A 22463-nucleotide genomic window follows, 5' to 3' on the forward strand; every position below is an offset into this window, starting at 1 on the left:
ATTGCCTTTTAGTGACTCTGTATTATTCTTTGATGTTTTACTTAGTCCATTTTGGTAGGAAAGTTGTGGTGAGCATGAGGACCATGTCTCTCACCCAGTAGGCATGTTGCTATGAACCTTTGATGCTTTGGACCTGTTGGCTTTGTCTTTGCTGTTTTTGGACTTTGTTGTTTCAGTTTTGTGATGGCATGCGAGAGTAAAGATCTCCACTAGCACAGCAACGTGTGGTTCCTTGGCCTCTCCACTAAGTCCGCTTTTTACTTTGGTGTACATTTGTTTAGCTTCAACATGTCGGTTTTGTTCCTCTCCTCCATCTTCCAATGCGTTTTTATGGTTACCTGATTGTGTATTTTTTGACTTGTCACTGATACTAAAAAAATGGATGTTGGTGTTGTTTCAGGCCTAAAGATAGCTGCTATCACACTGACAGTGTGGTGACGTCATTGCACAGCGTGCCGCCGATGTAGTACGGAAGTGGACGAAAAAAAGGCACAGAAGTGGACAGGAAGTGAATAGTGATGTTTTAAAATCCATTTAATTCATCGTAAATGAGAATCTCTATTCTTATGTGAAACTATTTTTAGAACCCTAAAAAAATGTTGCATCCAGTGGCCAAACATCTATCTGAAAGTATGCGTCAATGGCAAAAAATATGTATCCACGATATAGTGATGCAGAGCACGGGGTAAAGAAGAAAGTGATAAAAGTCAAGACCTATGTGCGGTGCGGTGGTGCCCAAAAAACATTGTGTTCACCGGCATGCTATTTTTAACACAAATGCTAAAACCACGTCATTTACAACTGATTTGATCACTGCTATCCTCAACAGTACACTTATGCCTCTTTGCTTTATGCTTACTTAAGAATCTTTGACCACAAAGTGAGCAGGCAAAGTGTTTCTCACCGGTGTGGGTTCTCGTGTGTCGGCTCAAGTTTCCCGTGTTTGAAAATCTTTGAGCGCAAACTGAACAGCCAAAAGGTTTTTCACCAGTGTGGGTGCTTATGTGTCCTCTCAAGTTTCTCCTATCAGAAAATCTCTTTCCACAATCTGAACAGGCAAAAGGTTTTTCATCGGTGTGGGTTCTTGCGTGTTGTCTTAAGTTTCCCTTATTAGAAAATCTTTTCCCACAATCCGAACAAGAAAACGGTTTCTCACCAGTGTGGGTTATTGTGTGTTGCCTCAAGTTTTCCTTCTTAGAAAAACTCTTACCACAATCTGAACAGTAAAAAGGTTTCTCACCAGTGTGTGTTCTTGTGTGTTCTATTAAGCTACTCTTGTAAGAAAATCTTTTCTCACAATTCGAACAGGCAAAAGGTTTCTCATCACTGTGAGTTCTTGTGTGTCTATTCAAATGTTGAATTTGAGAATATCTCTTGTCACACAGCAAACAGGCAAAAGGTTTCTCCCCAGTGTGGGTTCTTGTGTGTTCTCTCAAGTTTGCATTTTGAGCAAATCTTTTACCACAAATTAAACAAGCAAATGGTTTCTCATCAGTGTGGGTTCTTATATGTCGCCTCAAGTTTGACGTATTAGAAAATCTTCTACCACAATCCGAACAGACATAAGGTTTCTCGCCGGTGTGGGTTTTTGTGTGTTCTCTCAAGTTTCCTTTACTGGAAAATATTTTACCACAATCCGAACAGGCAAAAGGTTTCTCACCAGTGTGGGTTCTTATGTGAAGTCTCAAGTATTCGTTTTGAATAAATCTTTTACCGCACATGGAACAAGCAAAAGGCTTCTCACCAGTGTGACCCAACATATGACTTTTTAAACGGGACTTGTAGTGGAATGTTTTTCCACACTGAGAACATTTCCAATGTTTGCTGTCAGTGTGACGCTGCCTCTCGCCTTCCCGCTCCCCATCATCGTCATTAGTGTGAAGAGGGGGCGACATTGTGACGTCACCATCTGACATTGGCGCGAACCAGCCGTCTGCTTGTGATCTTCCAACGTACTCGCCATCAATGTCTGATGTCCTGTGTTGACTGGAGCTAATGCTTGGAGGCTCCACCCCTTTCCTCTCCTCATATTGACCTCCCTCATCTTCTGTCTTTACACGGACACCGGTTACTGGCAACTCAGTGAAATCTCCCTCATCTTTCAGGTGTGGCGCCAGCTGCTCTTCTTTTTTGATGCTGGGGAGCGGCAGCTGCTCCTCCTCTTTATCACCGGGGGGCTCCGATTCCTCTTCCTTGAGATTAGGTAACTCTGGCTCCTGCCGCTCGTGACCACGATATTTTTTACTCATTTCTGTGGGACATAAGACATAAGGTTTCGGTAAACCCAGTCTCTTGCAATTTTGCTTTTGTGTTTTTAATATTCAGGGTTGTAGTAAAAGGGGCCACGCCAATGAAAAAATATTTGATACACTTTTGATAGACTCTAGATCGGGGCTCAGCAATCCGCGGCTCTTTAGCGCCGGCCTAGTGGTTCCATGTCGCCTTTTCAAAAATGTATGAAAACGGAAAAAGATTAGATGATGTCATTTTTGTGGTTCCATGTCGCCTTTTCAAAAATGTATGAAAACGGAAAAAGATTAGATGATGTATTTTTTATTTTAATATTGTTAAGAAGTGTAACAAAAACATCCTTAACGTTTTCCAATGCTGTACAATGTGTATGACATTTCTCTCAACCGAGATTTGCGTTATCATCTGTGAGGTTGTTGAAAACTAGTGACTGACGTGCCCTGGCCAAATACCGTCAAATAATCAACACAGGAAGGTTAACGCAATGTAGTGCGTGAGCAAGTGACAAACCTTCGGTGTTGAACTCAAGCGGAGGCCGCTTGCAAAGGAGTTGAGCACCTTCTCGTCGCTCCTTCTCCTCTCGGGCTGCACAAAGCTCCTCTTCGAACTTGACTTTGGTTCTTGCGCACATTTTCCCTCGATGTTCGTCACTTAGGGCTCACATTTGCCGGGCCAACAAACGCGTCTGTGTTGGTAGCTTCGAGCAAGCTAAACTAAGTTGAGCTAAGCTAAGCTAAGCAAGGCAGAGAAGCTTCGACGAACACCGAGGCGATTTGAAGAGCACTCGAAGATGTCAACCGTGAAATTGACTGAAACAAAGTCGTGATGTATACTCAGCTTCAAAAGCATCTGGACGGAAAAAAAACACTTGTAGATTCGGGAAAAAAAAAAGAAAAGAAACGGGCTAGCTCATTTTGGGCAGCTGCTGCTTCTGACATATTTTACGCCACTTCCGCCGATGCTGTGACGACTTCTGCGTCATTTTCCGCCACGCCTCAGACTACAAACCATGAACATATATTTTTATAATTCGGTTGTTAAGGTATAGATTATATTTTAGACCAAACTCAATCAGGATTCTATGAGGATAATACTCGACTAGTCATGGACATTGAATATAGCGATTTGAAGAGGAGAAACGACATCCTCTAGTTTTGGACCATTTGGTCTAGTTTTTCTGGTTTTATTAAAAAAACAGGCAGTAGTGAAAGGGTTAAATCGCATCTCATAACATTATCAGCAGAACTATAACTTGGTTTTGGTGTTGATACTTGCCCATGTCAATGTACAATCATTGTCTGACATTTAACCCCGACCCTTCAATAATAAAAAAGAGAATTACGTATTAATACTAATAACTACTTTGAAGTTTATTTAGAAAAGGACATTGTCTATGAGGGTACATTTACAACCGCTGCCTGCTAAATTATTCTGTGGCCAATTGAAAGATTGACATGACATTTGAAGATCAACATGAAAGAAAAAAAATCAAGGCATATACAAAATGCACTTCATGTGCACAAATCAGTCATCACTTTAATGGTTGTTGCCCAAAAAAAGACTGTGTGCACGAGACAGACGTGCTTTTTCTTCACATAAATGCTAAAATGATATCATTTACAGTTTTGATCACTGTTATTCTCAACAGCACACGCGTGCAAGCTCATTGCTTGACACTGACTTGAGAATATTTGACCACAAAGTGAACAAACAAAATGTGTGGGTTTGTGGGTTGCTTGCAGTGTAGGTGCTTGTGTGTTGTCACACGTTTCCCATATTTGAAAATCTTTGACCACGAAATGGATAGCCAGAAGGTTTCACATCAGTATGAGTGCTTAAGATTCACTCAAACACAAACTGATCAGGCCAATGGTTTCTCATTTGAATGGGTTTTTGTGTGTCGTCTCATGTGTTGAAATTGAGAAAATCTTTTGTCACAAAACGAACAGGCAAACGGTTTCTCACCAGTGTGGGTTCTTGTGTGTTGTCTCAGGTTTGACTCATGAGAAAATCTTTTGCCACAATCCGAACAGGCAAAAGGTTTCTCACCCGTGTGGGTTCTTGTGTGTCGTCTCAAATGTGACATATAAGAAAATCCTTTACCACAATCCGAACAGGCAAAATGTTTCTCACCGGTATGGGTTTTTTCGTGTTCTCTCAAATTTCGCTTATTCGAAAATCTTTTAGCACAATTCGAACAGGCAAAAGGTTTCTCACCGGTGTGCGTTCTTGTGTGTTGTGTCAATTGTTGAATTTGAGAAAATCTTTTGTAACAAAGTGAACAGGCATAAGGTTTCTCACCAGTGTGGGTTCTTGTGTGTCGTTTCAAGTTTGAATTTTGAGTAAATGTTTTACCACAAATCAAACAAGCAAAAGGCTTCTCACCTTTGTGGCCCAACATATGCCTTTTCAAACACAACTTGTAGCCAAATGTTTTTCCGCACTGAGAACATTTCCAAGGTTTTCTGTCGGAGTTGAGCAGGATCTCACCTTCCCACTCTTCATCATCATCATCATTCGTGTGAGAAGAAGGTGACGTGTCGTCACCCTCTGATATTGGAGCTAACCAGCCACCTGCTTGTGATCCTCCTCCGTGCTCACCATCAATGTCTGTTGTCATGTGTTGACTGGAGCTGGCGCTTGGAGGCTCCGCCCTGATCTTCTTTTCATATTGACCTTCGTCTTCCGTCTTCACGTGGACAACAGTGACTGGCAACTCAGTGAAATCTCCCTCCTCTTTCACGCGTGGTGCTAGCTGCTCCTCTTTTTTGATGTTGGGGTGCTGCAGCTGCTGCGCTTCCTCTTTGCCATCAGGGAGCTCCGACTCTTCTTTCACCTCCGGCAACTCTGGCTCCTGCCCCTCGGGACCCAGACATATTTTGCTTATGTCTGTGGGATATAAGACATATTTGTGCCTTAGGACATGTATTGAGAGAGCACATGACAAACCTGCCGAGTTGAACTCACGTCGAATTGGCTGCTTGCAAAGCGCGTCCAGCGGTTGATCATCTTCTTGTCGCCCCTTTTCCTCTTGGGCTCCACAAAGATCCTCATTGAACTCTTTGATTGTTGTGCACATTTTCACTCGATGTCCGCCACTCTTTGCGCTCGCACCTGATGCCTGTTAAGCCAACAAATGCGCTGACTTCGCTGACGATAACATCCTAAGATAAATTAAAGCTAAATTATGCAAAGCAAAGCCGAGATGCTTCGACTAGCACCGAGACGATTTGAGTCACACACGAAGAATAAAACGTCAGTTCGCTTGCAAAGAGATAACGGTGGATACTCCGGGGTATTGCTTCGTAACATTCTGTTCAAGTTCAGGACGAAAAGTGTCGTTTAACCCTTGTAAAAACGTAAAACGCAATCGTAAAAGCTAGCTTATAATGAGGTAGCGGCTGTAGTCACGGATGCTACTGATACGGTTTACGGCACTTCCGGTAGGCTTGTGGCACGACTTCCGGCAACTGCCACCCTGATATCACCTTCAAGACATTTCCTCGTCTACTATAGGCGTTGCTGCCGTTGTTGTTTTTGTTGTCATTTTGCATTGTATTGTATTCTGTTATATTTAAAAAAAATGCGTCCCGTTCAACTTTTTAATCCGGCCCGCTAAACATAAAAAAAATTATCAATAAGGAAGAGAGAGATCATCTTAATATCCCTCTGGATATCATAATTATCAGTGGGTTAAAATCGTTACTGTTAGCAATTGAAAAGAAATGTATTGTCTTCATTTAATTTTCAGTTGTTGTAAGTCATTTCAATAAATAGTTACATACATGGGACTTGAATAACAGTTATAATTTCTTTAACTTTCTATTGAAATTATAGCATGTTTTCCAGGTATCCAACATTTTTTTTCTCTTTTGGGGTAAAAAAAAACCAAAACAAATAAAAGTTTCTCCACTCCTGCTCTAGCCCATGTTTTTAATCATTATAACGACAAAAAATAATAATTCTTTGTGGACATTTTGACATGGCCAGGAGGCCATCAAAAAAAAAGTCAAGCTCCTGCAGGGCTTGCTAATAAGATACTCATTTGAATCAGGTGTGTTGGAAGATGAAAACCGGAAAAGATGCAGGATACCGGCCCTCCTGGAGTGGAGTTCAACACCTACGCACTAGAATAACTGCGATGCCCCTCTGATGCCAGGGTATGAAAAATAAAATTATTAGCACTGACCCTCAGTTGACTAAACTGTGCCCTAAGTCTGTTAATGGGAATTAACAAGCGAGAGCCGTCAGCTAAATTATTCTGCAGCAACTTGGCAGGCTGGTGTCACAAACGAAATACAGTCGGCCCCCGGCTTACGAGCACCCTGATTTACGAACAATTCGCCTTACGAGCGTGGATCAGGGAGATTTTTGTCCTCCGCTTACGAACAAACCTCTCGCCTTACGAGCAATTCGACATGTCGGCCATTAAGTATGTAGAAATGTTCTCGTTTAATTGCGTCAATAAAATCAACAGTAGCGACATCGTCAATCATCAGTAGATACTTGCGGCAGTAACGTGAACGCTATTGGTCTTACAACGTCACACTGACTGTCTCACTCACGGTGTCTAAATATATTACCATTTAAGTGTAGTGTTTGTACAGCTAAAGGGAAAAACAGCTGACATGAAATTAAATGTGCCGATTGCAGGACAAAGAATTGTCATTGGTTTAAATGTGTGTTTTTTTTTTTAATTAATTGTCAATACATTCCAACCGTTTAAAAAAAAAGTGCGAATAATTATCAGTCAGTCACGGAGATGCGAATATGCTATTGGTCGATTAAGGTCACCCGGTCTCACTCACGGAGATGCTATTGGCCGGCGTCACACGTCAATCACAGAAATGCCGATATGCTATTGGCCGAACGCCTTTATCTAGCTTGATGGGACAGGATGGAAGGAAGGAGAGAAAATTAGTGAAAAACGGAATGTTGTGAAGACTTTGCAAACTTTATCTGTTAGACATAGCTTCTAAAATTACTAGCAGCGGTAAAGAAAGAAATAAGAGGATGATGTTTTAGTATCTGCGTGATTTGCACCCTGACTGAAAGAGTTACTGTAACACTGTAAGACCAATAGCATATCTATCGCCGTGTTAACTTTGAGCTGTGGACGCTGCCCCCCTCTGCTTACACCCAGCTCAAGTCTCAAGTCTCAAGTCGTTTCAAAGGTAAAAGCTATTTATCCATTGTATTTATTATATAATGCAAGTGTACAGCAGATTATGTCACTCAATTTTAATATATGTATACAGTGTGTCGTTTTTACCTAAGGCTTCGGCGCGCGTTGCACGCATTCAAGAATTAACATGGGTTTGGATTGCCCGCTATACGAGCAATTCGAGATACGAGCGTAGCCGCTGAACGGATTAAGTTCGTAACCCGGGGGCCCACTGTATCACCACAGTAAAAAATAAGGAAAGAAAAGTCAAGACGCATTCAACAGTCACTTCATGTACAATAATGTTTCATCACTTCAATCTTCGGCGCCCAGAAAAGATTGCGTGCACAGGACAGACATCGTTTATTTTACATAACAGCTAAAATGACATAATTTACAGCTTAATTGATCACTGCTATTCTCATCAGCACACTTGTGCCTCTTTGACAATTACTTGGGAATCTGACCACAAAGTGAGCTGGCAAAATGTTTCTCACCAGTATGGGTTCTTGTGTGTTGCATCAAGCTTCTCTTTGTAGAAACTCTTTCATCACAATCTGAACAGGAAAAAAGTTTCTCACCAGTGCAGGTCCTTGTGTGTTCCATCAAACTTCTCTTGGCAGAAAATCTTTTACCACAATCCGAACAGGCAAAAGGTTTCTCTCCCGAATGGGTTCTTGTGTGTTTTCTCAGGTTTCCCCTAGCAGAAAAACTTTTCCCACAATCTGAACAGGCAAAAGGTTTCTCACCGGTGTGGGTTTGTGTGTGTTTTCTCAAGTTTCCCTTATTAGAAAATCTTTTCCCACATTCTGAACAGGCAAAAGGTTTCTCCCCGGTGTGGGTTTTTGTGTGTTCTCTCAAGTGTGCACCTTGAATAAATCTTTTACCACAAATCGAACAAGCAAAAGGTTTCTCATCAGTGTGAGTTCTTGTGTGTCGTCTCAAGCTGCCCGTATTAGAAAATCTTTTACCACAATCAGAACAGTGAAAAGGTTTCTCTCCGGTGTGGGTTTTTGTGTGTTGTCCCAAGTGTGCACTTTGAATAAATCTTTTACCACAAATCGAACAAGCAAAAGGTTTCTCATCAGTGTGGGTTCTTGTGTGTCGCCTCAAATCTGACTTTTGAAAAAATCTTTTAGGACAGTTCGAACAGGCAAAAGGTTTCTCACCAGAATGGGTGCTTGTGTGTCGACTCAAGTTTCCCTTATTTGAAAATCTTAGGCCACAAAATGAACAGCCAAAAGGTTTTTCATAGGTGTGGGCATTTGAGTGTTGTCTAAAGTTTGATGTATTAGAAAATCTTTCACCTTCCCACTCCTCATCACCATCATCATTAGTGTGGGGAGAATTGGACGTTGTGTCATCACTCTCTGACATTGGAGCTAACCAGTTGTCTGCTTGTGATCCTCCACCATGCTCGCCATCAATTTCTCTTGTCATGTGTTGATTGGAGCTGCTGCTTTTAGGCTCTGCCCCTTTCTTTCCTTCATACTGACCTTCTTCATCTTTCGTCTTTACATGGACACCAGTTACTAGCAACTCGGTGAACTCTTCCTCTTCTTTCACGTGTGGTGCCAGCTGCTCCTCCTTTTTTATGTTGGGGCGCTGCGGCTGCTCTTTACCTCCAAGGGGCTCCCACTCCTCTTTGACCTCAGGCAACTCTGGCTCCTGCCGCTCAGGACCGAGGTATTTTTCACTCATGTCTGTGGGACATAAGACACATTTGGTTTTGGTAAACCCAGTCTCTTGTGATTTCGCTTTCATGTTTTTAATATTCGGGGTTCCATAATGGGCCACGTGAGTGAAAGAAAGAGAAACCAATATTCTGAAACACAAACGTTAGGTGAAAGGGCTTTTGTTCAAAACAAAGCCAGGTGGTTATACTACTACTTCGTTTCCATTACACGCTCAAATAAACGATATACAAATAGTGATTACTAAAGAACAGAATAAGGTAGATTCATACTTGTTTTTTCTATTCCAGCAATGGAATCTTATCTTTCATTTGGCTCCGAATCGGTTTAACGTTGAAAAGGCCAATACCTGTCGTGTTGAACTCAAGTAGGGACTGCTTGCAAAGCTCGTGCGGCGGTTGTCGCTCCTTCTCTTCTTGGGCTTCACAAAGCTCCTCTTGGTACGTCACTTCGGTTCTTGCGTACATTTTCACTCGACGTTCTCCATTCGTTCCGTTGGTAATTGATGTCTGCTGTGCCCTACGACTAGCTAGCTAAGCAAGACTGAGAAACTTCGAAGAGCACGGAGACGATTTGAACCGCACACGAAGATGTAAAATGCGACTTTAAATGAAATCCAGTCGCGATGGATACACAGTTAAGTTTAAGTTCAAATTCAGGTCGACATAAAATGTTTAACGCGTGTAGATACGTAAAGAATAATAAAAGACACTAGGTTATTTTGCGGCAGTGGCCGCAGTCACGACAGTTTCTGGCATAGTTTACGTCACTTCTGCCAATGCCGCTCATTGCGTCACTTCCGGTTAATGGCTGCTCTTTCGAGGCTTTTCCATCCGCTGTCTCGTTGATGTCTCTAGCACGCAACGTTGTGTAGTGGACGCTAGTCTTGTTATTGAAACTGGCCCGTGCCAATCAGTGTCAACGGACTTACCTGAAATATAAAAGGTGAGAATTACTCACATTTTTTCAAACGACTTTGCCTATTATTAGGAATTTACAAATCAAAGCCGTCAGCTAAATTAATCTGGAGCGACCAGCGACTTGGCAGGTTGACGTCACATTTTGAATATCAACACAATGAACAGTAAGGTACGAAAAGTCAAGACATACACAAAATTCACTTCATGTACACTAATCATTCATCAATGTTCGGTACCCAGAAAAGATTGCGTGCACAAGACAGAATTTATTTTAACAGGTAAAATGACATCATTTACATCTTAATTGATTCTCATCAGCACACTGGTGCCTCATTGCTTGACACTTACTTGGGAATCTTTGACCACAAGTTGAGCAGGCAAAATGTTTCTCACGAGTGTGGGTTCTTGTGTGTTCCATCAAGCTTCTCTTAACAGAAAATCTTTTATCGCAATTCGAACAGGCAAAAGGTTTCTCACCAGTGTGGGTTCTTGTGTGGCGGCTCAAGTCTGAATTTTGAATAAATCTTTTACCACAATGCAAACAGGCAAAAGGTTTGTCACCCAAGTGGGTGCTTGTGTGTCGACTCAAATTTCCCTTATTTGAAAACCTTTGGCCACAAAGTGAACAGCCAAAAGGTTTCACACCAGTGTGTGTTCTTGTGTGTTTTCTCAGGTTTCCTTTGTTAGAGAATCTCTTGCCACAATCTGCACATGCAAAAGGTTTCTCATAGGCGTGGGTGTTTGTGTGTTGTCTAAAGTTTGATGTATTAGAAAATCTTTTGCCACATTCCAAACAGAGAAAAGGTTTCTCACCGGTGTGGGTTTTTGTGTGCTGTCTCAAATGTGAATCTTGAATAAATCTTTTACCACAAACTGAACAAGCAAAAGGTTTGTCACCAGTGTGGGTTCTTGTGTGTTGTCTCAAGTGTGCATTAATAATAAATTTTTTCCCACAAATCGAACAAGCAAATGGTTTCTCATCCGAGTGAGTTCTTGTGTGTCTTCTCAAGCTCCCCATACTAGAATATCTTTTACCGCAATGCGAACAGGTAAAAGGCTTTTCACCTGTGTGGCTCACCATATGTTTTTGCAAATGGGACTCGTTGAAAAATGTTTTCCCACATTGGGAACATTTACCGTCAGCGTGACAGTCACCTTCCCACTCTTCATCACCATCATCGTTGGCGTGAGGAGAGTGTGACGACGTGTCGTCACCATCTGACATCGGAGCTAAGCAGTCGTCTGCATGTGATCCTCCACCGTGTTTGACATCAATGTCTGTTGTCATGTGTTGAAAGGAGCTGCTGCTTGGAGACTCCGCCCATTTCTTCTCTTCTTCATCTTCCGTCTTCACATGGACACCGGTCACTGACAACTCGGTGAAATCTCCCTTGTCTTTTGATGGCAGCCACTCCTCTTTTTTGATGCTGGGTTGCTGTGGCTGCTGCTCCTCTTTTCCAGCAGGGGGCTCCCACTCCTCTTTCACCTCAGGCGACTGGGGCTCCTGCCAGAGATGTTTTTCACTCATGTCTGTAGGGTTATAAGACACCACAGTATAAAATGCATGTGTACTAAAAAGCAACCGTATTTTCACGGTACACATAAGGGGCATATAAAAGTTTTAAATGATCGCCAAATTCGATGAGGCCTCTTATGATGCGCCGCGTTGTCGCTGAGTGACATCGATGAGCGCTCCGCTTGACTGGGTGAAAACCTTGCCTTCCCACTTGCCGCTTAGACAAAAAAATGGAAGACGCGATAGAGGACAGCATGCGGACGTTAAAGGGTGAAGGCTGGGAGTGAAAGAGAAAGAATGACATGCAATAAAAACAGTGTGATTGTTGTTGTCTTTTAGTGCCCCGAATTGATACCTTGAACTTTTTAACAACATCGTGTGGACATGATTGTTTTGTCACAACGGAGGCTGCTCTCTCTGTGAAACTAAATGGTCAAGTTGATATAGTGTTGTCGTGACTAGAAATGATGATTCTTTATCTTTGCTTTGGATCTGAAAGACCTGCCTAAACATCGAGACAAGGAGGTGAAGCCACAGCGGGAACAAGGAAACGCCCGGAGGGAGTGCCATCGATGTGACATGCCAATGCCAAAAAATGTCCAACTCTTTCTAAAAATAAAGAAAGAAATTAAAAAAAAAAAAAAAAAAACAGACCACGACCATTTGTGGCATCGTCACATTCCGGCTATGCAGCAACTGTAGCCGTGCATTTTCCGTTCGCTCTTTCCCTTTTCCCGCCGCTACTTCTCCTCTAGCTGCTGTCTCCTTGGTGTTTCTAGCACAGAACCATAAACTGGCTGCAGGAAAAATGTTAAAATCTCCTTTTACATATTTGTGCCAGACTTTGTACACCGCGGGGCTGTATTATTGTTTTTATTTCACCGATGACTGCATGGACGCCTCTTTGGTCGTAGCCGCCGCGACAGGAGGCTTCTGGGATTTCTGAAAAGTGAAGCCGTGAGTCGCTCCGCAGCACGTCTCTCTCTCCTACAAGTCACTCAAACGCGTTAACTAAAAAGATGTAAATTGATGAAAACGGCATACATTTTAAACCACATGTTAAAACTATTAGCCATAGTTGAGAGTTTCGATGCTAGCGTGAAATATGACTTGCTCTTGATATTGAAACTCATTGGTCCCTATTTACGATCAATGCCAACGTAATTACCTGAAGTATCAAAAATGATAGTCACTGTATCCCTTATTTTATTTTGAAAAAAAAAATGACATTGTCTGTTAAGAATTTACAAATTTGAGCTGTCTTATATTGTTCTGTAGCAACTTGGCAGGTTGACGTCACATTTTGAATATCAACACATAAGGGTAAGAAATGTCAAGACATATATCCATCCATCCATTTTACAGCCACTTGTCCTCAAAAAGCTCACAGGCTTGCTGGTGCCTAATCTTTTAACAGAAAAGCTGAAATAACATCATTTACAGCTTCACTTGAACACCGCTATTTTCAACCTCACTCACACTTGTGCCTCTTTGCTTGACACTTACTTGGGAATCTTTGTCCACAAAGTGAGCAAGCAAAATGTTTCTCACCGGTGTGGGTCCTCGCGTGTTTTATCAAGCTTCTCTTCATAGAAAACCTTTTATCACAATCCGAACAGGCAAAGGGTTTCTCACCGGTGTGGGTTCTTGTGTGTCGGCTCAAATCTGTCTTTTGAATAAATCTTTTGCCACAATGCGAACAGGCAAAAGGTTTATCACCAGAGTGGGTGCTCTTGTGTCGACTCAGGTTTCCCGCACTTGAAAATCTTTGACCGCAAACTGAACAGCCAAAAGGTTTCACGCCAGTGTGGGTTCTTGTGTGTTGTCTCAAGTTTCCCGTATTAGAAAATCTCTTACCACAATCTGTACAGACAAAAGGTTTTTCACCAGTGTGAGTGTTTGTGTGTTCTCTAAAGTTTGATGGATTAGAAAAGCTTTTACCACATTCCGAACAGGTAAAAGGTTTCTCACCGGTATGGGTTTTTGTGTGTTGTCTCAAGTGTGAACTTTGAATAAATCTTTTACCACAAACTGAACAGGCAAAAGGTTTGTCACCAGTGTGGGTTCTTGTGTGTTGTCTCAAGTGCGCATTTAGAATAAATCTTTTAGCACAAATCGAACAAGCAAACGGTTTCTCGTCGGTGTGGGTTCTTGTGTGTTGTCTCAAGCTCCACAAATTAGAAAGTCTTTTACCGCAATCCGAACATTCAAAAGGTTTCTCACCAGTGTGGCTCAACATATGTTTTTGCAAACGGGACTTGTAGAGAAATGTTTTTCCACATTGGGAACATTTCCAACGTTTGCTGTCAGAGTGACGTGGCATCTCACCTTCCCACTCTTCATCATCGTCATTAGTGTGAGGAGAGTGCGACGTGTCGTCTCCATCTGATACTGGAGCTAACCAGTTGTCTGCTTGCGATCCTCCGCCGTGTTCGACATCGATGTCTGGTGTCATGGGTTGACTGGAGCTGCTGCCTGGAGGCTCCGCCCCTTTCTTCTCTTCTTCATCTTCCGCCTTCACGTGGACAACAGTTACTGGCAACTCTGCGAAATCTCCCTCGTCTTTCATGCGCGATGGCAGCTGCTCCTCTCGTTTGATGGGGCACTGCAGCTCCTCCTCCCCTTTGCCACCAGGGAGCTCCAATTCCTCTTCCTTGACATCAAGCAACTCTGACTCCTGCCGCTCAGGGCCAAGATATTTCTCACTCATGTCTGTGGGACAGAAGACACACGTGGTTTCGGCAAAATCAGCCTCTCGTAATTTAGCTTTTGTGTTTTTCACTTTCATAAAATAAAGAATAATAAATCTTCCCTTGCCACAGATGAGAATTCTCATCCTGTAAAGGACTCGTGTTAGTTGACAGCGAGCAATGTCTTGCCGCCTACCTTTATTCTGGTAGAATGGGTTGCACAACATGGCGCAAAAATCAAGTGTTCTGTCAATAACATGAAACTAAACGTGCCCATATAAGATACTGTAAAAAACAAAAACAGGAAGGCTATTGAAAAGTACCGACTGAGCAAGTGACACACCCGCCGCGTTCAACTCCTGCTTGCAAAATTCGTCCAGCAATTGTCGCTCCTTCTCCTCTCGGACTCCACAAAGCTCCTGTTCGAACTCGACCTTGGGTCTTGCCTACATTTTCGCTCGGTGTTTGCTGAGCAAAAACAAAAAAGAACGCGTTAGCGGCTAGCAAGCTTAGCTAAGCTAATCAAGGCCTCGAAGCTCCGACGGATCGCGGAAACAATTTGAACCGCACGTGAAGATATAATACGTGATCTTGATTGAAATAAAAGCAGCAATGTATACGCAGTGACAATGCATCGAAAAATACGTTTGAATTCAGGTCAGAAAAAAACGTCCGCGGAAGAAAAAAAAATCAAATACGCTCGTTCATTTCGCCAGTAAGAGCTGGCTCATTTTGTGGCAACGGCATACATGTGGCAGATGCCACGCGATGTCACAATTGTTGCCACTCTTTCGAGGCATTTCCCTGTTCCTTCTGCGGCTTCACCTCCGCGACGCCAACTGTTGCCACCTTTCTTGATTGCTTTCTCGAGGCATTTCCTTGTCCCCTCTGTAACTTCACATCCACGTTTTTCTTCTTCGTTTCAGACTTGCTATGTATTGTTGTTAGTTTGTATTGTTTTTATTTGGCCCATTATTGTATGGATGCCTCTTTCGTAGCTGCCGGAGTTGCATTTTCCTCTCTCTTTATTATAAATATGTTTCTCGTTATTTCATTTATTTCTTTTTTGAATGTACTGGTATTGTAACTTGTTTGGTGTGGACTGTGTTTTCATTTACTCACGTTTTCTGTTCCGCATTAGCTTTGCTCGCTTCATCGCCTCATCAGCAAGCAATTGTAGACACAAAACGCATTGACAAATTTAAAAATGATTACATTTTTTAGAATAGATTAAACTGGTTGAATTTGTTGCTTTATTAAAGAGTAATTAATATTCTCACAATTTAATGTAAATTAAAATGAAATCAACATAAAAATATATTCATATATATACACTCACAAGACCTATACAAAAAACACTTCATGTACATTAAAGATTCATCATTGATTCATTCAGACAGATGTGCTTTCTTTGAACAGAAATGCTAAAATGACATCATTTACAACTTAATTGATCGCTGCTATTCTCAACATCACACCTGTGCAGCTTTACTTGACACTAACTTGGGAATCTTTGACCGCAAATAGAGGATGCGAAATGTTTCTAACCAGAGTGGATTTTTCTGTGTCGGCTCAAGTTTGCCGAATTTGAAAATCTTTGCCCACAAACTGAACAGCCAAAGGGTTTCGCACCGGTGTGGGTGCTTGTGTGTGCTTTAAAATGTTCTTTCTTCGAAAATCTCTTACCACAATCTGAACAGAAAAAGGGTTTCTCACCGGTGTGGGTTCTTGCGTGCAGCCGCAAGTGTGAACTTTGAATAAATCTTTTACCGCAGGTCAGACAAGCAAAAGGTTTCTCGCCAGTATGGGTTCTCGTGTGCTGTATCAAGTGTGTACTCTGAATAAATCTTTTACCACAAATCGAACAAGCAAATGGTTTCTCATCAGTGTGGGTTTTTGTGTGTCGTGTCAAGCTTGCCTTAATAGAAAATGTTTTTCCACAGTCTGAACAGGCAAAAGGTTTCTCACCGGTGTGCGTTTGTGTGTGTTTTCTCAAGTTTCCCTTAATGGCAAATCTTTTACCACAATCCGAACAGGCAAAAGGTTTCTCACCGGTATAGGTTTTTGTGTGTCGTCTCAAGTTTGCCTTATTAGCAAATATTTTACCACAATCCGAACAGGAAAAAGGCTTCTCACCAATGTGGCTCAACATATGTTTTTGCAAATGGGACTTGAAGAGAAATGTTTTTCCACACTGAGAACATTTCCAACGTTTGATGTCAGAGTGACGGGCCATCTCACCTTCCCACTTGCCATCATCATCATCAGTGTGCGGAGAGAGCGGCGTTGAGTCGCCACCGTCTGACATTGGAGCTAACCAGCCGTCTGCTCGTGATCCTCCGCCGTGCGCGCCATCGCCACTGGAGCTGCTGCTTGGAGGCTCCACCCCTTTATTTTCGACATACTGGCTTTCCTCTTCTTCTGTTTTTATATGGTCACCAGTTACTGGCAATTCTAAGAACTCTCCCTCATCTTTTATGCGTGATGGAAACGGCTCCTCTATTTTCATGGGGCGATGCAGCTGTTCCCCCTCTTTGCCACCAGGGGGCTCCCACTCCTCTTTCACCTCAGGCAACTCGGGCTCCTGCCACTCAGGGCAGAGATATTTCTCGCTCATGTCTGCGGGACATTAAGTATTGGCTTTATAGAACAGACATGCATGCACACATATATCGTACAGTGCAAAAACATGTGTAAATGTCTTGTTAAATGTGAAAATGTTGCCAAATATGTTTATAAACTGTTATTTTGCCATATCATTGTCATTGTTTTGATCAATGTTAAGAAGGGAAGGACTGCTGAGATCATTCAGATGCGACTAAACTAAACAAAATAAAGTAAAAAGTGTCCAAAACAGCTTGTCAATAAAATTACTAAATCATAAAAATAGATTACTAATGAATGCAATAGGATAGAATCATACATATTTTATTCTATTTAAATACGGGGATCTAATTTTCCATATGGCACCACTCATGTTTACATAAATCAACACATACCAAAAAATAAAATCAAAATAATGATGAACAATAGAAATAATACACGAATGTTGAATTAAAAATAGCCAATGGAAAACCTTAGTTTTGTCCAGTATAATGATCAAGCCTCGAACAGGGTTAGGAGACAACGGTTCCTCAAGTCGTGTCCTGACTATTTTGATATCTCCCTCACCTTTTACACCTGGTTCAAATAATCAGCTCGTCAGCAAGCCCCGTGGGGGGCTGATAACATTCCTGATCATTTCAATCAGGTGTGTCGAAAGAAAAACCTCAAGAACCGGAGTTTCCCAGCCCTAGAAAATGCAGTCACTGGGGGTCACCATCACATCCACATGTTATTAATATGAATCTAGAGGTCCCCGCAAAGATAGTGTAAAGAAAAATAAATACAGGAAGGCTGTTGAAATGTCGTGAGAGCAAATGACAAACCTGACGTGTTGAAGTCAAGCGAAGGCTGCTCGCAAAGCGCGTCTGGCAGTCGATCGCCCTCTTGTCGCTCCTTCTTCTCTTGGGCCCCACAAAGCTCCTTTTCGAACTTGACCATGGTTCTTGCGCACGTTTGTACTCGATGCTCGCCACACTTTGCGCTCGCCAAAAAACGCATGAGCGGCTAGCGTACTAAGCTAAGCAAGGCCGAGAAACTTCGACGAGCGCGGAGAACATTTCATCCGCACGCGAAAATGTAAAGCGCAAGTTGGACTGAAATAAAGTAGCGATGGATTCTCACGTTTGGTAAATTAAGTTCGAACTCAGGACGAAAAAAAATGTTTAACGCGTGTCTATTCGAAAAGAGGAAAACACATGGGCTAGCTTATTTTGGCAGCGTCTAACATCCTTACGGCACTTCCGGCGTCTACTGCCTGGCCACTTCCGGCTGCCCTTTCGAAGCGTGTCCCAGTTCGCTTTGCTGCTTCACCTCCAGCCGCAGCCTTACTGACGTCACTCGCTTTAAAGCAAACGCCTGCGGTCATTTATATCAAGAAATCAATTCATTTAATTCAAGTGAAAAAACTTACCACGGTGCATGGTATAAGTACACCTTATTAAAACACTTAATATTAAATTCACATGCAGAGAAAAACTGGTAAGTGGCAACGTGTGTTCTATCAAGAGACTTTCTGGAAAAGCTTTTACCACAATCTGTTCGCCACACTTTGGCTCGTACTTGATGCACGCTGGGGAAACAAACACGCCTTCGATAGCAGACACAAGCTAAACTAAGCTAAACTAGGCGAAGCCAGGACGATTTGAGCGACACACAAAGTCGTAAAACGTGAATTTGATTGCATAGAAGTAGCGATTGATATTCGGCAGGAATCATTCGGAACGTTCAGTTTGGAAAAATAACGCTATATGTTTACGGCATCGTTTACGTTACTTTTGGCATGCTCGCGGCACGACTTCCGGCAGCTGCAATACTGATCATGCTCTTCACGCATTTCCACGTTCTCTCTGTGGCTTCGCCTCCAGCCACTGCCTTACTAATATCTTTAGTATACAAAGTTTGTATACCAAACACATTAGTATAAGACATTAGTTACATCTACCATTCAGTTGACTGACTATTTATGGAGCGTGTCGGCACAATAATACAATGAGTTGATACAGGTATCATCAAATACTGACACCTGCTGGACTTTAAAGGGACAGTGTGTAGGATTTCAATTCAAAAGGAATACTACAATAAATGATTGTAAATTTCAAAAAGTGACAAATGAATGTGTTCCTAAAGAGCAACAGTATGTGTTAGAAACAATCATAGGTCTAATTTTCATGAAATGATATGAAATGGGGGTGGCATTTCACCGGAGGCGGTCAGGTTTGTTATAGCTATGGACAATGGTAAATGCGGCACCCCCTGCTGCCCGTATTGAAAAACGCCCTAAATCTTACACACTATCCCTTTAAAAAGCTCTGCAGGCGACCCATTCGACAGACTGAACTGACATTCGATGACCTAGTGTATACAATAAAGTTCAAGTCGTTGCATTCATCAACTGAAAATCTAAGAGGAAATGATGTGAATGAGAATGCTTCAACCATTTGCACTTTACACATTTTTATTTTAAAGAAAAAAAATCGTTTTTCCAATGTTTTAAAATTTAGTCTGTTGTGATTGCTAGCCATTTCTCCTGTCATGTCATACTCTCACAGGGCTCAAAAAGTACAAAATTTACATTGTCAGTCATAATTCTGAATTACAAGATCTATTAATTTCAAGGGAAATACCTGGCACAAACGAGAATGCGAACGAGCTAAATGCGTACAGGGCAGCACTATATAACATGATGAAGATAACAACTAGCATTGGCTAGCATTTTATTCACAGTCACAGGTTGTTGGATGAACAAACAAACACATTTTGGGCATATTATCATACATCAAGATTCTTACAAAGAAAGTGCAACTTACAGACAGTCGCGGGCCACATTTGACACGAGACAAAACAACGCGTGCGTCACCGACCGACTGCTCTCAAAAGCACAGCATCCTTCTCGCTACAAAATGTAATATCGACAGCGGCCGGAGGCAGCGCCAAAAATCAAAGAACTAGCCAAACAAAATATCAATTAACTCTTAAACTAAATCAGTTGCAAAACATTATTTTGGATGGGGCCCAGGCGGACAGGTCCCAGTTGATCCATCGACCATTACCGGCCGCGGGCCGGTGGCTGGGAACCACTGGACTGACTGTATGATTGCGTGATGTGCATTGTGACCCTACCATCGCCTTTTGTTTTAAAGACGACCACGCTCAAGTGTTTTCAATGTGATTTTTAGCTTTTACGGATGGTCAACCAAAAAATGTGTTTTTTGATTGAATTTGTGTCTGTTACACAAGCAAGGACCAAAGGGTGGTTTACAGGGTTGCCTAGGCAACCGCTAGCACCCCGTCACAAAAAGGTTACTCATCGGTGTGGGCCCCTGTGTGTCATCTAAAGTTGATGTATCAGAAAGTGTTTTGCCACTGTCCGAATAGGTAAACGGTTTCTCACCGGCGTGGGTTCTTATGTGTTGTCTCAAGTTTGCATTCTGAGTAAATCCTTTACCACAAATCAAACAAGCAAAAGGTTTCTCACCAGTGTGAATTATTGTGTGTCGTGCCAAGCACCCCTTTGCAACAAACTTTTTACCACAAGTCGTACAAGCAAATGGTTTCTCGTCAGTATGGGTCTTTGTGTGCTGCTTGAATTGTGCACTTTGAATAAATCCTTTACCACAAACCGAGCAGGCAAAAGGTTTCTCACCGGTGTGTGTTCTTATGTGTCGCCCCAAGGTTCCCTTTTCCTTAAACCTATTACCACAAATCGAACAAACAAATGGCTTCTCGTCAGTGTGGGTGCTTAAGTGTTGTTTCACATATGCCATATTAGAAAATCTTTTACCACAATCTGAACAGGAAAAAGGTTTCTCACCGGTGTGGGTTCTTATGTGCTGTTCCAAGAGCCCCTTTGCAACAAAGTTTTTACCACAAATTGTGCAAGCAAATGGTTTCTCACCGGTGTGGGTTTTTGTGTGCAGCTTCAAGTGTGCACTTTGAATAAATCTTTTACCACAAATCGAACAAGCAAAAGGTCTCTCACCAGTGTGCGTTCTTGTGTGTTCTCTCAAGCTTTCCTTAATAGAAAACCTTTTGCCACAATCCAAACAGGCAAAAGGTTTCTCACCAGTGTGGGTTTTTGTGTGTTGTGTCAAGTTTCCCTTAATAGAAAATCTTTTACCACAGTCCGAACAGGCAAAAGGTTTCTCACCAGTGTGGGTTTTTATGTGTTCGCTCAGGCTTCCTTTCACAGAAAATCTTTTATCGCAAAGAGAACAAGCAAAAGGCTTCTCACCAGTGTGGGTCCTTGTGTGTATTTGCAAATAGCATTTGTAGCGAAATGTTTTTCCACACTCAGAACATTCCCAATGTTTGCTGTCAGAGTCATGTGGCCCCTCACCTTCCCACTTTTCATCATCATCATCGACACCTGTGTAAGGAGAGTGCGACGTGTCGTCGCCATCTGACACCGGAGCTAACCATCCGTCCGCTTGTGATCCTCCGCCGTGCTCCCTATCGATTTCTCTTGTCATGTCTTGACTGGAGCTGATGCTTGGAGGCTCCACCTCTATCTTCTCTTGATAGTGACCTTCTTCATCTTCTGTCTTCACAAAGACACCGGTTACTGACATCTCAGTGAAATCCTCCTCGTCTTTCACAGGTGGTGCCAGCTGCTCCTCTTTTTTGATGTTGAGGAGCTGCAGTTCTTTGCCACCAAGAGGCTTCAACTCCTCCTCTTTCACCTCAGGCAACTCTGGCTTCTGCCGCTCAGGACCGTGATATTTTTCACTCATGTCTGTGGGACATAAGACACATGCGGTTTTGGCATGAATCTCAGGTTCTTGTCATTTTGCTTTAGTGTTGTTAAGATTCAGGGTTGTAAAATAGGCCATTAGACTAGAAAACCTACGTGTACTGGAGAATTAGGTGTCCCATTTATTGAATGTCTATGAACATCACAGGAAGGTTATTGAACACGAGCACGTGACAAACCTGACGTATTGAACACAAGAGGAAGCTGCTTGCAAAGCGCGTCCAGCAGTTGACCACCACCTTGTCGTCCCTTCTCCCGACGGGCTCCACGAAGCTCCTCTTCGAATTTTACACACTTTGCGCTCGTATTTGATGCCCGCTAAGCAAACAAACACGCTTGCTTCGATAACAGATAGCAAGCTAAACTAAGCTAGGCTAAGCTAAGACGATTGGTGCGGTACACAAAGTCTTAAAACGTTGGATAGCGATAAAGCGTTAAAGCGATGGATATTCGTTGCTTGGAGGCATTCCGTTCGAAAAATGTTCGACGTTATGACTAAAAGGGATTGGAAGAGCTAGCTCGTTCTGCAGCAGCGATTGTAGACAAGGTTGCTCATTTATGTTACTTCCGGTATGCTTGTGGTACGACTTCCGGCAGCTGCAATACAGATGACTCTCGAGGCATTTTCTGCCTATTGTTTAGACGCCTCTATTGTGGCTTTTTTCTCCTCGACTTAATTGGAAACGTCGGACGTGTTTATAAATAAATTCTGTTTGTAGGTGCTACATGCAAGCCTACTTTGGGGGTGAAGCGCTGACTTGACAGTGACTGAACACGTTTCTTGTCCAAACAAAACAAGAAGTGCATTTGCAGGCTCCATCACGGCACGTTCATTTATACCCGCCGCAGGGGCTCGGGGACCCTGTGGAGCAGTC

General features: G+C 42.4%; 4 protein-coding genes and 1 pseudogene across 12 annotated transcripts; all 5 read right to left on the bottom strand.

Annotated features, from left to right (window-relative positions):
- Positions 1 to 516: 516 nt before the first annotated feature.
- On the bottom strand, positions 517 to 3184 carry LOC148424188 (uncharacterized). Its single transcript, XM_088412673.1, has 2 exons — positions 2761 to 3184; positions 517 to 2251 (listed from the first exon to the last, which is right to left on the bottom strand). The coding sequence occupies exons 1-2, from the start codon at positions 2879 to 2881 to the stop codon at positions 792 to 794; spliced, it is 1581 nt and encodes a 526-aa protein (XP_088268799.1). The 5' UTR covers positions 2882 to 3184; the 3' UTR covers positions 517 to 791.
- Positions 3185 to 3766: 582 nt separating this feature from the next.
- Positions 3767 to 5728, bottom strand: LOC148424189 (uncharacterized). The gene is made up of 2 exons (XM_088412706.1): positions 5218 to 5728; positions 3767 to 5139 (listed from the first exon to the last, which is right to left on the bottom strand). The coding sequence occupies exons 1-2, from the start codon at positions 5327 to 5329 to the stop codon at positions 4112 to 4114; spliced, it is 1140 nt and encodes a 379-aa protein (XP_088268832.1). The 5' UTR covers positions 5330 to 5728; the 3' UTR covers positions 3767 to 4111.
- A 2032-nt stretch (positions 5729 to 7760) lies between these two features.
- On the bottom strand, positions 7761 to 9849 carry LOC148424190 (uncharacterized). Its single transcript, XM_088412683.1, has 2 exons — positions 9458 to 9849; positions 7761 to 9117 (listed from the first exon to the last, which is right to left on the bottom strand). The coding sequence occupies exons 1-2, from the start codon at positions 9573 to 9575 to the stop codon at positions 7865 to 7867; spliced, it is 1371 nt and encodes a 456-aa protein (XP_088268809.1). The 5' UTR covers positions 9576 to 9849; the 3' UTR covers positions 7761 to 7864.
- Positions 9850 to 10274: 425 nt separating this feature from the next.
- LOC148424191 (uncharacterized) lies at positions 10275 to 18289 on the bottom strand. Of its 8 annotated transcripts, none has more exons than XM_088412635.1 (4): positions 17663 to 18289; positions 16476 to 16853; positions 13873 to 14256; positions 10275 to 11558 (listed from the first exon to the last, which is right to left on the bottom strand). In XM_088412635.1, exons 1-4 carry the CDS (start codon positions 17835 to 17837, stop codon positions 10318 to 10320), a joined length of 2178 nt encoding a protein of 725 aa, XP_088268761.1. In that variant the 5' UTR covers positions 17838 to 18289; the 3' UTR covers positions 10275 to 10317. The 8 variants fall into 8 exon arrangements, with proteins under 8 accessions (XP_088268761.1, XP_088268764.1, XP_088268765.1 ...); XM_088412638.1 differs by lacking the exon at positions 17663 to 18289 and adding an exon at positions 14558 to 14702 and having other exon boundaries at positions 16476 to 16641; XM_088412643.1 differs by having other exon boundaries at positions 11370 to 11532.
- A 2326-nt stretch (positions 18290 to 20615) lies between these two features.
- Positions 20616 to 22143, bottom strand: LOC148424192 (uncharacterized; annotated as a pseudogene). Its single transcript, XR_015865328.1, has 2 exons — positions 21768 to 22143; positions 20616 to 21570 (listed from the first exon to the last, which is right to left on the bottom strand). The product of XR_015865328.1 is annotated as an uncharacterized LOC148424192 (transcript).
- Between the last annotated feature and the right edge of the window lie 320 nt (positions 22144 to 22463).

The sequence above is a fragment of the Hippichthys cyanospilos genome, chromosome 4, assembly GCF_059441005.1.
Source record: "Hippichthys cyanospilos isolate Australia breed blue-spotted pipefish chromosome 4, RoL_Hcya_1.0, whole genome shotgun sequence".
Classification (NCBI taxonomy): domain Eukaryota; kingdom Metazoa; phylum Chordata; class Actinopteri; order Syngnathiformes; family Syngnathidae; genus Hippichthys; species Hippichthys cyanospilos.

What these genes read in the sequence shown, in the direction of transcription:
- LOC148424188 (XM_088412673.1), bottom strand. Translation starts at nt 2,881, where the DNA reads ATGTGCGCAAGAACCAAAGTCAAGTTCGAAGAGGAGCTTTGTGCAGCC. An exon ending in GCTTGAGTTCAACACCGAAG is followed by an intron (nt 2,252 to 2,760) that starts GTTTGTCACTTG and finishes TATGTCCCACAG; the next exon opens with AAATGAGTAAAAAATATCGT.
- LOC148424189 (XM_088412706.1), bottom strand. Translation starts at nt 5,329, where the DNA reads ATGTGCACAACAATCAAAGAGTTCAATGAGGATCTTTGTGGAGCCCAA. An exon ending in TTGCAAGCAGCCAATTCGAC is followed by an intron (nt 5,140 to 5,217) that starts GTGAGTTCAACT and finishes TATATCCCACAG; the next exon opens with ACATAAGCAAAATATGTCTG.
- LOC148424190 (XM_088412683.1), bottom strand. Translation starts at nt 9,575, where the DNA reads ATGTACGCAAGAACCGAAGTGACGTACCAAGAGGAGCTTTGTGAAGCC. An exon ending in ACTTGAGTTCAACACGACAG is followed by an intron (nt 9,118 to 9,457) that starts GTATTGGCCTTT and finishes TATGTCCCACAG; the next exon opens with ACATGAGTGAAAAATACCTC.
- LOC148424191 (XM_088412635.1), bottom strand. Translation starts at nt 17,837, where the DNA reads ATGCGTTTTTTGGCGAGCGCAAAGTGTGGCGAGCATCGAGTACAAACG. An exon ending in TGATGATGGCAAGTGGGAAG is followed by an intron (nt 14,257 to 16,475) that starts GTGAGATGGCCC and finishes TCTGTCCCACAG; the next exon opens with ACATGAGTGAGAAATATCTT. An exon ending in CGATGATGAAGAGTGGGAAG is followed by an intron (nt 11,559 to 13,872) that starts GTGAGATGCCAC and finishes ATAACCCTACAG; the next exon opens with ACATGAGTGAAAAACATCTC.